Source organism: Colias eurytheme, chromosome 31, assembly GCF_061535395.1.
Source record: "Colias eurytheme isolate Ceu_HAF_F1 chromosome 31, ilColEury1 Martin Lab GWU primary, whole genome shotgun sequence".
Lineage (NCBI taxonomy): Eukaryota > Metazoa > Arthropoda > Insecta > Lepidoptera > Pieridae > Colias > Colias eurytheme.
The window spans coordinates 1,908,575-1,926,696 of NC_143010.1; the positions used below are offsets into that span (position 1 = coordinate 1,908,575).

Below are 18,122 nucleotides of genomic sequence, written 5' to 3' on the forward strand. Positions count from 1 at the left end.
GGTATTACCTAACTACAGAACCGATTTTTTAAATTCTTATACAAGTTGGCAAGGACAAATGTACTTAGTAAAATAAAACCACAAAATTATTATAAACATATATTGACGAATATATTGATCACAAATAAGATATGTATACAATGTTATTTGTTATTGCTAAATAAAAAACAAATAGAATAATACAAAAATGGTTTTAATGATTTTAAAGTGAAACTTTTATTACATCGTCTCAAACTTTTTGGTCTGTGTAGCGCATGTCGCGTGTATCGCGGCTGCCGAGTAGGTATACCTACTCGGCAGCCGACCGTCACGCGACATGCGCTACACAAAGCAGTGTTCGGAACCGTTCGAACAGTTTCACTTTTACCGTGGTTTCATAAAACCACACAACATTTTTTTTTTTAATGTAACATTAAAATACAGTCAGTGATAATCATTTTATATTTCAAAGAAAATAATTAATATATTATTTCCATATAAAAGCGGTGTTTTTTAATTAAAAATCTAGGTAATTAATGCATATATATTTATCAGACAACGAGCACGAGTAAAATTGTAAATTAAGACCATTTTTGTATGATTGGCACTTATAATGAAATTAAGAATTTTAATACTCACCAAACGAAGACTTTTTTTAATAATTATTTTATTAAAAAAAAATTAAATACTTAAGTATGTATACAACGATAAATTCCAGTTATTTAAGGACCGATTTTTCAATGCTTGGATAAAACTTATCCGTCCAATAAAGTATGACACGATAATATTAAAATATCACGTTAACTGTCAAATACGGGCAATTAGAATACGTTTTTAAAATGGTAGTTTTATACATTATTCGATGAATAAGTGTTAACCAAGGATTGAAAAATCAGCCCTTAATGAATAAAACAAAGGACATGTCCAAAAATGTATGAACCAAAAACCCAGAATCGACAGGAATGAAACGTGTACCAATGGATTCGCATTGAAGTATAATATAATATTACCAAGGGGGCAACTCCGAAATCGTTATAGTATAGGAGCTAGGAGCAAAATAAAATAACTAAGAAATTCCTTAAAAAACATAATATACATAAGTTTCCGTTATGTTGTGGCTTAATATGACGATGTTATAATGTTTTGTCACTTGTGTTACTCTTAATAAATATCATATTTTACAAGAAACGAAACAAAAACGTTAAAGCACAACATAACAAAAACTCGATTTTGTAGTTTTGTTCTTTTATTTTATAGATACTACGATTGTTATAGTACTATATTATGTATTATTGGTAATTCTATGGCTAAAGATTGAAAAAAAAATCTGTATAGTATAGGAGCTAAGAGACAAAAACAAAGTGAAAAATCGTTTGAAAATAATAAAAACTCGTTATGTTGTGTATTAGAATATCGTTGTTATTCATTTATTTTTATAATTAGGTCTAATTTTATTAAGTTTTAATGATATTATAATCTACCTATCTATAATAACAACTACATTCGAATCTACAACAAATTGTGTTACACATGAATATACCAGCAAAAGCAATTAATCAATTAAAAATTAAAATTATAATAACAACGATAATCTCATCCACATCATAATAATTTTCAAATGATTTTTTATTCAGTTCTATTGTCTTTTAACTCCTATACTATACCTATTATTTTTTTTTATTTCCAATCCTTAGCCACAGAATTAGGCACCAATAATACACACAGTACTATAGCAATTGTAGTATCTTGAACCAAAATAAAAACTACTAATAACGGAATCTTTAGTCAGTTATGTTGTGATTGAACATGATGTTATTATGTTGCTGTTGCTTTTAAAATGTGTTGATGATAATTATCATGTATAAAAGAAGTGATACAACATTATTATAACGTCATATTAAGCTACAACATGACGTAAACTTATTTTTTGATTTTTTAAACGAATTTCTTACTTATTTTATTTTGCTCCTAGCTCCTATACTATAACGATTTCAGGATTACTGCTTTTGCTACATTATATTATATTTAATTACCAATCCATTGGTACACATTTCCTTCCTGTCGATTCTGGGTCATTTTTTGGACATCTCCTTTGAAGAATAAAAAATTAACTTTGTTTGGTGAAAAGGTAATTGTATAGAAAATTTATTAATAGATATACATATATTAAAAATCTTTGTCGTCAACTAAATTTGAATTAATGAGACTTATACAGTCCGATATATCTATACTAATATCATAAAGTTGAAAAGTTTTTTTGTTTCAACGCGCTAATCTCAGGAACTACTGGTCCGATTTGAAAAATTATTTCGGTGTTAGATAGCCCATTTATCGAGGAAGGCATTATATTATTATTTATTTATCCGTTTGTTTATTTCTTTATTATATATCATCGAGGTAAGACCAATTGGAGCAGAGCAATGCGGGTAATACCGCGGGGCATAGCTAGTATAACAAATAAAGACAGACATAAATAGATAGATTTTTTAACAACGCTAATTATAATGGACAGTTAATAAAAATGCTAAAATATTTTTTTATATTTTATCGAAATTTTTAACTATAGAACCAAGCTTAGTTAACGACAAAAATACAATGTGCATACAAACACTTCCAAAATATACGTATAAAATAATCACATGTGCTTAAACCTAAAATAATTAGTAAATATATCTTTTTTTTTACATTAAAATACCGATTTACGCCAATTGGAGATCCGTTATATTTTTTATGACATAAATTTTTAAAAATACATATGTACATGGAATATTCAAGTTTAAATCGAGTCTTATTACAAACGCCTTAAGGTTTAAATTTGAAAAACGACCTCTTTCGACTATCCATAAAAAAGTCATCGTCAAAACATTGGCCATTTACAAGAAAAAAATGTAAAATGTCAAAAATGTTCTATCGAAAATTTTGAATACACGCATAGAAAACTCACCCTTATTGCAATCACAATTTTTATACATTTGGTACGTATTTCCTATCATTACCTTAGGTCGAATTTTCCTTAAAACTATCAGCCTAACTTTTTTTTACATTCGAACTCAGTGGACCATAGCTTAGAAAACCTTTTTTTTTAATTCTAGCGAAATCAGATGCAAAAGAATTTAAACTATAAAAAATGTCATGACGATTATTTTTAGCGCCAAATTACGTCAATTTTTTTTTGTTAAATAATAATAGATTCTAATAGAATCTAGCTTTCTTTAGTAAATAATATATGTGTTATATTTAGAACTATTATGAATATAAGGATCGGTTGCCATAGTAACGGTTTTGTTATTAACTTTAATAATTAAAATATAGTTTTAAGTAACGACATACACAGCATAGTTTTTGACCGTTAAACAAAGATTTATTCGTATTTTAAAAGGTTTAATTTTAAACTTAAAAACAAAGATTTATTAATTATTGTTTTTAACGTTAAAAAGAGCGGTCAAAAACTTTGGCGCATTTTCTGCATTATGCTTTTAATGTAGCTGCTATCTCTTTCTTACATACACAAATTGCTATTTCCGTCTCTTTTACACTAGTAGCACGAAAGAATATTATAAAAACTTAACAATTACTTGTATAGCTGTGATAACTTTTAATATTTTTTATTAAAGTATAAAAAAAAACATATTTATTATAGAAAAAACCTATTGCAAAATGTAAAAAAAAAATTAAATCAACAATACACTTACAATAATTATAATATTGACTTTCATTTAAGCTGCACTGATATGATGGCTTGAAATTATTTATATCTATAAAAATTATTGAGTTACTATGTACTACGTAGAGATGAACTACGATAACATGGCGCGCCCCTCCAAAATTCAAAACGTTTGAAAGTATTTGTGAAAGTATTTACAATGCACCACCAAGATTCACAACGCATGTGTGCGTAATGAGACGGCCGTCAAACAAAAACAAATCCACGGATTTGTTGCTCGACTAGTCACGCTCTAATCGCTCATTATTATTAGTAATGGCGCTGCACTGACGTATTCTATGAAAACGACACATGCGTTGTCTTGGGCGCTCGGCAACTTATGATTAGTTGACCAACAAATCTGGACGTAAAGTACTAAAGACGAATACGTACAACTACATACAAACTCCTTCGTAAGGATGTCATTGAAACAGTAATTTGGAGGGGCGCGCCATGTTATCGTAGTTTATCTCTACTAGAGAGGACATCGCTACTACACTATTTGTAACACGAGTTAGAGTCAATAGAGTCAATCGTCTCAAACCATTTTTTGTTACATTGATTGGTTTTAATTTATAAGTAATAAGAGGCAGAATATCTACAAAGTGTATGACTCACTAGCCGCCCAGCGTCGCCATCAGATTTTGTTCGTGGTGTCCTCTCTATAATAATATCTCAATGATAATATATATAAAAAACACTTCGTCTTTACTTGAAATGTGAAAAATTTTAACCGTTTCTTTAACAAAATATAACCCAAAATAACAAACAGATAAATGACTTTACACCATCATTTTGTCTGTTTGTTCGCACTAATCTCAAAAACAAACTGAACAAGTTTGCATTCTGTGTTCACTCATCTGCTATATCAGTAACTTTTTATTCTCATTTTAGCATATAAACTAGTTTCTTTCAAAATTTTTTTCAATAAGTAATATGTAGCAACAAAAAAAATTTCAGTTACCTACATAATTTTTTTTTCAAAAATTGCAAAAAAAAAATATTTATTATTGATTTATATACTACCTTAGAGCTAAAAGTGGCCTATTCCCTTTGATAGCTGCCCGTAATTTTTTCACTAAACTTGTCGGTTGAATTAATATCGACACTTCAGTTCCCCTCGCGCTAATTCTGTTCATTTCTTCTTCGCCGCCCTAAAAAAGATAAAAATAATTATTTTTATCATCAATATTCAATAAACAGGGTGTCCCACCATCGGTATACTAGGCGCGAAGGGTAGTTGTAGTTTTGCATACACTGATCACGTAAAAAATACTTAAACAACAAATTTTCGCCAAAAATCTCGATTAACTCAAATATCCTAATATCCCATTAAAAACTAAAGAATGCGTCATTTACAATACTTGTATGTAGTTTGTAATTATTATTATTATGTAGTTAAAAATTTTTGTCAAAGAAAATTTTTTTTCGACAAAAAATATACACATACCAATATTTTAAATATTTTTTCGACAATAAATCACAAAAAACCTCACCTTTATCAAATTAATCGGCCTATTATTGACCTCGGTGACGGCCCACTTGCCTGGCGGCAACCCGGCGCGGTAAGCCGGCCCGTTCGTGTCCACAGACTGTATAGTACACTCGCTGTCTAGTTTTATACCTGAAGAAATGTAAAATTTGTGAAAATTTCACCATTCTAGCTATCACGGTTTATGAGATACAGCCTGGAGACAGACAGATGACGAAGTCTCAGTAATAGGGTCCCGTTTTACCGTTTCGGTACGGAACCCTAAAAAACCTGAATTAAGTAACGCGGTTTCACCCAAAATCAAATATGTATATTTATAACGATAAAATAGAGAGAGAAAGAAAATAAAAATAAATATGGAAAAATGTAATTTATGTATATGTATAACGCTCATAGGTAAATACCACAGCGAGCATACCACAATCTAATCTATACTAATATTATAAAGCGGAAGAGTTTGCATGTTTGTTTGTTTGAACGCGCCAATCTCAGGAATTACCAGTCCGATTTGAAAAATTCTTTCAGTGTTAGATAGCAAATTTATCGAGGAAGGCTATAGGCTATATATCATCACTCTAAGACCAACAGGAGCGGAGCAATGCGAGTAAAACCGCGGGGCGCAGCTAGTTTTGTATAACGTTAACATTCTTCATAAATAAATTATTGAAAAATACTAAAAACACTTTAAAGAGTAATAAAGGATAATACTACAACTAATTTTGACAAAATTTTAACTGCTTGTACCTACATTCAAAAGTTACATTTTAAAATATTACAATAAATAAAAACATACCTAAGAGTTCATGGTCCTTTTTGGTGATAACAAATATTTTACCCAACGGCACCCTGTGAAAGAGGACGTCCACCTGAAAACAAAAACAACTATAAAATTTTTCAACAATAGAAAAATATTCATAACTAGCTTCCGCCCGCGGCTACGCCCGCGTGGTGTTTTTTCGCAATGAAAGATAGCCTATGTTCTTTCTCAGGGTCTAAAGATTGTCTGTGTCAAATGTCATCAAAATCGGTTGAGAGGTTTAAGCGGGAAAGCATAACAGACAGACAGACAGACAGAGTTACTTTCGCATTTATAATATTAGTAGGGATGGGTTTTCCATTTCTTTCACCCGCTACAAAATATACAGTAGTACGCTAGTACAAAATATACAGTAGACAAGCGTTAAGTGCGTCACACACGGTGAAGATACTATAATATTTTATCTTCGGGTCATTTGTAACAGGATGGCGGTTCTACAGGGGTCTTAGTACGCAATGACAAAAAGAAAAATGATGGTCAGAACGCTGATACCGGATACTTTAAGATACTGTAATATTTTATTTAGATTTTGTGGGTCATTTGTAACGCCGTGTGTGACGCGCTTTACACCAGCCCCCGGCCTATCCGTCGCCCCCTGTAATCCGACATGTCTAAAATTGCTGAATCCCTATTATTTTGACAATTTTCAAGCATGATTTAACAGTAACCTGTATTTTATACCGATTTATCATAGGTTTATTTTTTACCACTTTTTTTACTCACCATATGCTTATTAGCGCCCTTAACAATCTGCCTCGCGTGGCTCGCACACGTGGGCTGCACGCCGGCAACCGCCGCGACTCGATCCCCCGACCTCCCCCCACATCGGTTACCACCGCTGTTCCAACGTGCTATCCTGTTAAAAAATAATACTTAGAAAAGATAAAGAACAGTAAAAATTGGTACAAGGTTTTCTGATAATGTTAGAGGCTATATTTATATAGCCTCTAACATTCTTCTTTAGAAGGAAAAAAAATTATATAAGGTTTTATGACAATTTTTTTATCGATCTATCCTGTTTTTGAGATACACTGCATTGGTATCTATGTAAACGCACTATTCTAGCATCCGTTCTAACAAAACGTACATTTCCATATTCCCACCTAACAAAATAAATTATCCCACCCACAAGAAACTATCCAACCTATCAAACACACTTTCCCACCCACAACAAAACTATTAAACTCAATAAAAACTATCCCACCTATCATAATACACTATCCCACGCACACAAAAACTATCCCATCCAAAAAAACTATTCCACCCACAATAAACTATCCCACCTATCAAAACACTATCCCACCCACTAAAAACTATCCCACCGATCAAAACACAATCCCATCCACAAAGCCTGCTCCAAGCAGAGCTATAGCGCTTGCCGTGTACCGTAACCCCTACATACTATATTGCACTATCCCACGCACAAAAAAGCTATCCCACCAATCAAAACACTATCCCATCAAAAACAATCCCACCTATCAACACATTATCCCACCTATCCCACCCACTATCCCAGCTATCCCACCGCACTCACCACACAGCCCCATCGCAATCAGCGAGCAGCGGCGGGTCCCGCGCGGGCACGGCGCCCACACAGCACGCGCCGCGAGCCTGCTCCGAGCGGAGCGATAGCGCTTGGCGAACGCGGAGAGATACGGCCGATTGGGCTGGCTGGCCTGGAAACAAAAAATTAATGAATGAATGAATGAATTAAAGCATTATTGTACACACCAAAATAATGAAATAACATTAAGTAAAATATACATAAATTGCACAATAGGCGACCTTATGGCTACAGAGCCATCTCTTCCAGGTAACCCAACCAAGGAGAACAGTAACAAAGAACGAATACAAGTAGGTGGTGCATACCAAAGCAATATATACAATAATATATACAAAAATTACAATAAGAAAGAAACATTTGAAATTGATATTTTTGGTTTTATGGCATTCAAATGCTTTATGAATATAAATTTATAAAAAATAGAAAAAATTCGATTACGAGGCGGGACTCGATCCGAACTTTTTTTTTATGATTATGGGGAGCTGTGAAATTATGTTTGCATGCCAGTATAACTGGCGAATGTGCTGTACTTTCCATAAAGTAATAACTTGTGAACCACATTTGAGCAAATAAAGATTTATTTATTTATTTAACCCGCATCCTTTCGCGCCATTCCGGGGCGGATGCCTGACCAATTCAGCCACTCGTGACCCGCCAGAGCAATCTAATTTATTCTATTCTTTCAGTTTTATGCGTCTAAGGGACACACCAAGAAACATTTGTCAATGACAGCACAACACACACACGCATACAATTACAATATAATATAATCTATACTCTACAGGGTGTAATCGTTAAGTGTGCACAGACAATTATTCCGTAACTATTGCAGATATCAAAAACTTTATACTGATATCAAATTTTCATATTACATGTTTAGGATAGTTATATCTCATACTAAATGTATGTGAGTCTTTAATGTAACTTTTTTGGATATTACCCGTTTTATTTTTTAAAAATTATTTTTGTCAATTTACTCATTAGGTAAAGGGCTTTCGATATCAGTATAAAGTTTTTTTTTATATCTGCAATAGTTACGGAATAATCGCCTGTGCACACTTAACGATTACACCCTGTATACTTTTATTATAAAACTGAAGAGTTTGTTTTTACGCGCTAATCTCAGGAACTACTGGTCCGATTTGCAAAAATTCTTTCGGTGTTAGATAGCCCATTTATCGAGGAAGGTTAGGCTATATATAATCACGTTAGGACCAACAAGAGCGGGGCAATGCGGGTGAAACCGCTAGTGTATCAAAACTAATTTCTTACCATTGCTAAGCGAATTGCTTCTCCTGCGGCTGCTGTCAACTCTTGCGCCTGTTCGAGATCTGTGCACCACTTTCGTTGGTGACGTCACATTCCTGTAATAGATTGAAAAAATAAAATAAATATTTCAGGACATATTTCACACGGCACAATCTGATCCCATACTAAGCTTTTCGCTTGTGTTATGGAAACCAAACGGCTGATAAACATTCAAATATAATTTTAAATATATACTTATATAGATAATTAACAACCAGAAAATGTTTTTATGTTTATACTAGCTTCCGCCCACGACTTTGTACGTGCATCCCCGTTTTTCCCCGTTCCCGCAAGAATTTCGGGAAATCCTTTCTTAGCGGATGCCTACGTCCTAACATCTACCTGCATGCCAAATTTCAGCCCGATACGTCCAGTGGTTTGGGCTGTGCGTTGATAGATCACTTTATCAGTCACCTTTGAGTTTTATATATATTTATTTAGACTAGATTTTGACCCACTTTAAACGGACAGATTTAATTAAAACACACACAACTTGATTGACACTTATCAAGGATCGATGACAATACAATAATTTCATGGGTTTATCTATTTAAACGTCATTTTAATTATTTTAAACTATAATTATTACCACTTATAATAATGAATAATTGTGATTTTAATTTAAATAAAAATGTTACTTATATTATAATGATGAATCTAAGGAGAAGAACCGGCAAGAATCTCCATAGTCGCTGTTTAAAATCATGTCAATATTACAATTTAATTTAATATAAAGCGGTATGTGCCAGCTTCGCGAAGCTTAAGAAGAAACCACGGATTTTAAGAAAAAATTTAGCAAAAAAAATTTTGACGTAATTTTGTTGTGTAAGTATTTTTTACGTGATCAGTGTATGAAAAATTACAAGACCCTTCGTGCTTAGTATACCGATTGCGGGACACCCTGTATAATTAAGTAAATTAATATAATATCATTGATAAAGTTCAACAAACATACCTTTCAATATCACACTCCTGCCTCGTAGGACTCTCCGCTCTTTTCAAACCAATACTTTTCAATCTTGTCAATAGAGATAGTTCTGTGAGCCCTCGTCGCCATATTGGTTTCTGTTGCATATTTGTTGTTGGTTTATCTGTAAAGTGTTTAAATGTTTAATTATCCATACTAATATTATAAATGCGAAAGTAACTCTTTACACAGTTACAAATATTTATATAGTCGAGTCAATTTAATAGGCAACATTTGACGTCTATCAATTTTATCTTCGAAGAGAGGTAACCTGCTTAAAAACATCGATTAAAGTGAATTAATCGATACGGACTTGAAACATTTGTCAATCGAACTTGAAACATATGGCAATTTTAAAATTCATCAGGCGAATTCCTGTCCAAGTAATATATTTTCTTTCGTATATTCAAGGAGCAAAATAAATCGAGTATTTACATAATTGAAAAATGCATTTATTCAGGTGTACTTTATAGTCAACTTTGTAGATAAATAAAATAATCTATAGGTATTATTATTATTATTTATGTATATATAGATGTAACCCGTTTCGCGTTGTCACGGCATCACGTGTGAACGGCTGAACCGATTTCGATAATTATTTTTTTTATTATGTTCCTTGAAGTACGAGGATGGTTCTTATGTAGAGAAAACGTAAATATGTACCACGGGCGAAGCCGGGGCGGACCGCTAGTAATAAATAAAATTCTGTTTTATTATAAACTCAACGCATTTATTAATTTATGGTGATATTTATTCACAAGTAAACATTGATTTCGATCTCTAGTATTTAAAAATCGAAATGTGCAGTTCTAACAAAACGAAATAACATATTATTCTACGCCGTCGTTACTAGGTTACGTTGTTGAATTTTGTTCAACTGTCAAATGTTGCCTATTAAAATGACTCCACTATAGTAAGTATTGCTTATGGGACTGTTTAGCTGTTTCTTCCGATAGAGGACGGTAGGTATGTTTCAAACCAAGATGGGAAATATAATTGAAGTGAAACTTCTTTATCGGTGTTGGAAAAAAATTTAGTGTAACATTTTTTCGTTACGGGTGACATTTTTCCGTTACGCGCCATCTTTTTCTTATCCCTACCACGCGTGATTCGACGAATTTCTGTAAAGTTGCATATAATAAATTATTTTTTGAAAAATAAGGTCATAAAGAAGTTTCACTTCTTACGTGTGTACACTAGTACACGCACACATTTTTTAAATTTAAATTAGTATAATATATCACTTACCATTTTTCTCTCTCTTAGGACTATTATTTTGCACCCTCCGTTCCCTCAATCGTGGTCCATTGTCGTACGCATTCTGACTGTGCGACCTTTCAACGTTATTCCTTAGTCTATCATTAGGTTCTACATTAGTTCTAGATATATTCGAATTTAAATTTGCAACATTCGTGTTCGTATTTGACACATTCGAATTTTGAACATTCGAATTTGACACATTCGAATTTGACACATTCGAATTTGGAACATTCGAATTAGACACATTCGAATTTGACACAACCGAATTAGACACATTCGAATTTGAAACATTCGTATTAAAATTCGAATTCGCTTCACCATTCACTCTCCTATCATCTTGACTAGGAAACAAACACTCGTACGTCGATTCCAATTCCAAATTGGGCAACGAAGACTTTCTTATTTTTTCATTCCTCAACCGCCTCACAGACAAAGGCGAAGCGTTCGACGTTGACGCCATACAGAGCCTCTCGTACACGCCGTCACTTTTGACATTGACACTTGCATCAGACTTGACAGCGTCAGATTTGACATTGACACTTGAGTCGGACTTGTCGTCGCGACCTGTCACACTGACAGTTGTTGTCAAACTGATGTGTCCGTATTCTGAGTCCGGTTTGTCGAACACGGTGCCGTATTCTGAATTCTGTTCTGTATTGACTATATTTACGAAGTCTGGCTGGTTCGGTTTGATCGATAGTTTCTGTTTGAAGTTGAAATCGAATATGTCTGTCTCTGGCCCTAATACGGGTATGGCTGTGTGTGGTGGACCTTTGTTTGACACTTGAATCACTGTTATATTTGTTCTTTGTGGAGTACTAGAAATAATAAAACAATAACTATTTAGTTAACTTAATAAAGATAAAAAAGAGATAAAGATTGTATCAACTGTTATAATTGCAAAAAACAGTATTTTACGGTATTGGTTTTATTTTTCACGCAATAACAACTAATAGTTTTAGACGAAATTTTGCACAGATGTATAAGCATTTGCTACATATTTGAAATACATACTGATGTTAAAGAACCATTCATTGTAATAAAAATCATAATAAAACCAAACAGATATAAGTGCAATCGTAAGTTTATCATTAAAAATATTAAACAGATCAAATGATATTATGTTTAAATACCTGTCTAACATTTAATGAACTATTTTGGCAAGAATAACATTTAGGGCCGATTTTTCAATGCTTGGTTAAAACTTAGACAGTGCGCGCACGAGCAACTTTGTCTCCGCAACTATTTTGTCTCCGCAATTATTTTGTCTCTCCATTCATGGGCTAGTATGAAAGTGCGCGCACGTAGCGACGCAACTCCCCATACAAATTGATGGGAGAGACAAAATAGTTGCGGAGACAAAGTTGCTCGTGCGCGCTAGCTCTTATCCTACAAATAAAGTATTACACAATAATATTAAAATGTCAACTAAACTGTCAAATACGGGCAATTAGAATACGTTTTTAAAATGGTAGTTTTATACATTATTCAACGAATAAGTTTTAACCAAGGATTGAAAAATCAGCCCTTATTTGATTATTTACAATAAGAAATAAATACATACCTCTCTTCATCCTTAACTTCGGCATCAGTAACACTCAAACGCTGAGTATACACAAAATCATCTAAATTATCAACCGAATCACTGATTTTATCCATCTCCGTGAAAAACTCGTCATCACTAGTCGACACAGTCCTTTTCAATATAGAGTCATCCAAACAAACACTTTGCCCACAAATTTTAGCTACACTTTTCGGCTCGATCTTATCCCTACTAGTACTTGGTAGGGACATCGGCGCATCCCAATTCGAAATATCAACTTCTGACGTCACTATGCTGTTTAGTGCGTTCCTGACATTTGTCAGCGATGTATTGACATTAATATCATTGAGCGGCGAGTTGACATTCGTCGTGTTGACATTTAGCAGATTCCGGACGCTCGCTAGGGTTGTCAACGTTTTGACATTGACAGTTTGTAGTGATGCGCTGTCAACTGATGTCGTTGTGACATTTCTGACGTTCGCTAGTGATGTGACGATCGTGTCGTTTAGTGTAACTGTAGTGGGTCGTGTTTCACTTAATGTAGAAGTTACTGCGTGTGTGCTGTTAACGTTTTGTGTATTTGTGTGTGTGCTTGAGTTTACGTTAGTCGTGGTTGTGTGTTCTGTAGATTCTATAGAGTTCTGCGTGGTTATTGGACGGATATTTGGACCTAATTCTATTCCCGGCACCCTGGAAAGGAGAAAATTATATGTTTTAGATACATTGAATATGAGAAAGTACATACATTGGAAGTAAAAATTTAAGTCTGTAATATACAGAAAAAAATGAAAAATATATTTTTATAAAAACAATAATAGCGAAAATATTTATATATATTTATTATAATAATTAAAAAAGAAAGAAAGATCATTTATTTGACTCCACAAAATGAAATAACACGATTAGTACACAATACAATTAGAATATGAAAATACAATTCAAACACAGTAAAATTAAAATATGTATCATGTAATTGTTAATAAATTAGGATATAACACAAATAATAGCAAGAATAAAAAGCACCAAAAATTATTATACTGATAATAATAGGCTTCCTACCCTATAGTAAGTTATAAGAAGATACCTCAAAAGGTATTTTTAAGTTATATTATTATACCTATTGACCGGTACGGGCGGTGTGGGCGGCAGCGGCGAGGTGGGGTCATACTACAACCACTACGTGCTGCAAATGCCATAACTAGGTACTACAAACTAAACTACTATTATATTACTCAATACAATACCATAACGTTTCTACATACTATATCACTATATCATACTAAATACTACTTACATACTAGACGCTACCACACACTACATCGCTCCTATATGTATATAGTACATAATACCATCCTACTACATACTAGACAACTACACTAATTAGACACTACATAAACCATACTACACAACACACTATTACACATATTCACTACCGTATAACATACTACACACTTACCTTATCACCAACTATCCCCTATCTCCATACCTAAGTGTCCTCCTATATATATACGCGCGCGCAAAAAAAAACAACATCGCGATTCAGCTCACCTATCGACCGGCACGGGCGGTGTGGGCGGCAGCGGCGAGGTGGGGTCTCTCGCGGCCGCTCTCGGAACAGCGGCGGCTGGCGGCGCGCCGTATACGTTCTCGCCGCGAGGTATTATGCGTAATTCGTGTAATTTCGTGCGTAGTGTGGACACCCAGTCTTGCATAGCGTCCCTGATGATGTCGCAAACATTATAAAAAGGAAAATTATGTTTGTAAACTAATTCTTATCATATAGATTATAGAGGAAACTATATTTTCAATGACAAATTAAATGTCTATCTACCCTCATAATACAACATATAAAAAAAGACATTCATAAAAGTATGATGCAATATGATATGAAAAATAGAATGCCGTTAGAATTCCAACTTTCCTTTTTTACAACTCGCACACAACCTGCCTATAGACGCTAGGTGGGTAGTTAAATCCTGCCTATTTGTACCTAAAGTAGAATAATACTCAGCAGCAATCCAGACCCACAATTCTAACAGGTCCATTTAAATTTTTCAGTATCAACTAGTACCAGTAGGCGAGTTTGCGGACTTCGCTATATAACTAGGCGAGTTATTAAAATTTGCCTATTTGTACCTAACGTAGCTTCAAACTCACCAATCAGGAGCCACCATTCTGACCGGTCCGCTTTCCGTATCCACTAGAAAATCATACTCCTGCCCTGTATGAGGTTTCACACTCGCCGTCACGTGTCTCGCGCCTTTGAGACATACTCGCCACGCGGGTTTGTGCGCGTGTGTCGTCGGACTGTCTTGTGTGGGGTACTGTTCAAGGTATGGTGTTTTACCGTTGTGCACACAGAGCAACGTCCACATCGGTTTGAGTGGTGGTTTCTGTAATGTGCATAATAAGATTGTTTTAATAATTATCTATATAAAAACTAGCGGTCCGCCCCGGCTTCGCCCGCGGTACCTACATGTTTAAACTATCCTATCTCTGCACATGATGTGCGAATTTTATTATAATCGGTTAAGTGGTTTAGAAGTCCGTTGAGGACAAACAATGCGACACGAGATTTAAATATATTAAGAAAGATAAACCACTATTTCTCTTGGTCACGGCGTCACGCGTGAACGTTTGGAACTATTTCGATAGTTTTTCTTTTGATGTGTTCGTTATTGTAAGGAGAATAAAATTAAGAAAATGTTAAAACTCGACTACTATATAAATTTCAAAGATTTGACAACAGTTATATAGTTTAAACTTCACGACAAGTTCATCCACTAAAATCTATTAAGCCATTTTTGATTTATAAGTTATGTTACAACAAACACATATTTTATGAAATAAAATAAAACCTTGCAATTTCGTTAATTGGCATACGGATAAATTAGTCTTCTACTGTAATTATAGATGCATATACATAATATGTGTATATATAATATACTAGCTTTCCACCCGCAGCTTCGCCCGCGCAGTCAAAGAAAAACCCGCATAGTTCCCGTTCCCGTGGGATTTCCGGGATAAAACCTATCCTATTTCCCAGGGTAAAAAGTAGCCTATGTCCTTTCTCGGGTATCAAAATATCTCTATACCAAATTCCATGCAAATTGGTTCAGTAGTTAAGGCGGGATTGAGTAACAGACAGACAGACAGAGTTACTTTCGCATTTATAATATTATATAGTATGGATTGATTTGATAGTGCCAGAATGTCCTGTGTGCTGTTTAATTTTTTTTCAATTAATTATCAGTCTTTAAGTGTAAAAAAAATGTGTACGTGTATGACTAACTATGTGAAACTTCATTATGACATTATTTTTCAAAAAATAATTTACTATATGCAACTTTACAGAATCACGCGTGGTAGGACTGGTAGGGATAAGAAAATGATGGCGCGTAACGGAAAAATGTCACTCGTAATGACAAAATGTCGCACTAAATTTTTTTCCAACCCTGATAAAGAAGTTTCACTTCAATAAATATCAACATACCTTGTGCACCAATGGTCGTAGCTTGCCACTGTAATCGTCCGGTACTCTCTTGAGGTACGCATTCTTTTGAATCTCTCTATAGTACACAGGGCCTTCGTCCCGCCCCGACAACATTGTTTTACATACATTTACAGCGTCTGAAAGCGAGAAAACGTGTTTTTAATACTTTAGAAAGAGAGGAATTGGAAAATCGTTTATTTCAATTCACATTAGAAAAATCTATACTAATATTATAAAGCTTAAGAATGAAGAGTTGGTTTGAACGCGCAAATGTCAGTAACTACTAACTACTGGTCCGATTTGAAAAATTCTTTCAGTGTTAGATAGGCTATTTATTGAGGAAGGCTATAGGCCTATCATTACACTAAGACCAACAGGAGTGGACCCACGCAGGTGAGACCGCAATTATGATATAATATAGCAGTGTGTAACTGAAAAGGTTTAATCAGTATATGCTGCATCTGTGAACATTTACAGAGTCTGGAAATTGAATGTTTTTAATACTTTTAGCAGGAATAAGAAAGAAAGAACGGAATATTGTTTTTTTTTTTCAATTAAAATGTAGCAAATGGTAATGTTTAATTAGGTATATTATTGCAATGATTTTAAGTAGTTTTAAATTTAATTATCACTGAAAATTCATGAGTTATTTGTATAGATAAAACTCTCTAATTTCATATACATAAACTTTGCAATATAAATAATTAATTAGAAACTAAAATAGCACATTGGCGTTTTTCATTTACTTTAAATAATAAATGATTTCCAGTGTGATATTCATTTCGTTAAAATATTTTCGTAATAAATATTACGGACGTAATAAACACATAGATCATTTAAGCGGCAAGACGCCCGCAATAAGCCTTGGTCAATTAAAATGCAACAAACGATTAACCAATTTTGCGCTTATGACGCCTGAATTAATTAAGGGAACACAGTGACTCAATAGAAAAATATTTTGCACTTGGCCTATAGAACCTTCGGTGAAAGTAGATTTTCAATTTTAATAACATTGAATAAACAATTTATACACGCCGTTCACTGTTATATACACTTATAATTCAAAAATACAACCATACATACAATATTAGCGATATAAAACATAATATTTACCAAAAAATACATTAAAATTACATCTAGTTTACCTTACGAAAGTTTGAAGTATTTCCAGTTTCACTGGTTGAATATGCATTTAATACACTGCTCGGCCTTCATTATTCTAACGATACATATCCTTATTTCAAATAGGTACAGTCTTTATAAATAATTAATAAATTAAAGGATCACGAATGACATCAGTCAACGACGTAACAATAGCTGGAAGCCATGTTTGTTTATTGTCAAACGTTTTTAAAATGTGATTAACAAAAGCCTTGATACAAAGAAATTTAGCATCATGTATAAAAGACGTATTTAAAATTATAAGAATATAATACCTATATTTACAATATTTATAATTATGATAACTTTTAAATTTTGGATTTACTACTTACAATTAATATTATGTGATAATGAAATCAGTGTGTGTTACAAACACATCAAATTAAAAAAAGAAGGTACAGTTTACACCTCACCAATTCTATTATTAGGTATTTCATCACTTCGTATCAATACCTACACCATTAAAAAATAATACATTCATTATTTATTTCGATTTAATAAACAAAACTTCATCTTATCGTGTGTTCGTTATCTTATATCATCACGTGTCAATTGTCAATGGATGTGACGTCAGATTTGACAAGTGACAATCTATTTCTAATGACAACAGTGGTATCGATATTTGTCGGAAATTTTGTGTTTTAAGTAACAAAACTTGGGTAAGTTTTATTTAAATAAGTACTTTTACATTTCTTATTTCACAATATAGCAATAACATAAATGTGCGTCTCGTATATTTGTTAATATACCGGAAAAACTTAGAAACAAAATTCATCCATAGAACGTATCTGTCAAATTTTATTTTTTAATTTTAGTATTATATTTTCCCGGTACG

The 18,122-nt window shown here is 33.3% G+C and overlaps 1 protein-coding gene across 1 annotated transcript; it reads right to left on the reverse strand.

The window, feature by feature from the left end:
• Positions 1-4,657: 4,657 nt before the first annotated feature.
• Positions 4,658-17,448, reverse strand: LOC149895400 (uncharacterized). The gene is made up of 13 exons (XM_090118802.1): positions 17,272-17,448; positions 16,127-16,263; positions 14,791-15,026; positions 14,182-14,352; positions 12,655-13,323; positions 11,079-11,908; positions 9,819-9,954; positions 8,828-8,919; positions 7,526-7,667; positions 6,715-6,847; positions 5,968-6,040; positions 5,179-5,306; positions 4,658-4,836 (listed from the first exon to the last, which is right to left on the reverse strand). The coding sequence occupies exons 2-13, from the start codon at positions 16,238-16,240 to the stop codon at positions 4,705-4,707; spliced, it is 2,856 nt and encodes a 951-aa protein (XP_089974928.1). The 5' UTR covers positions 16,241-16,263; positions 17,272-17,448; the 3' UTR covers positions 4,658-4,704.
• Between the last annotated feature and the right edge of the window lie 674 nt (positions 17,449-18,122).

Excerpts from the sequence above, each read along its gene's own strand:
- LOC149895400 (XM_090118802.1), bottom strand. The coding sequence starts at position 16,240 with ATGTTGTCGGGGCGGGACGAAGGCCCTGTGTACTATAGAGAGATTCAA. Across the intron at positions 6,848-7,525 it reads GATTGCGATGGGGCTGTGTG|GATAGCACGTTGGAACAGCG; the intron begins GTGAGTGCGGTG and ends ATTTTTTAACAG. Across the intron at positions 6,041-6,714 it reads AGGGCGCTAATAAGCATATG|GTGGACGTCCTCTTTCACAG; the intron begins GTGAGTAAAAAA and ends TTTTGTTTTCAG.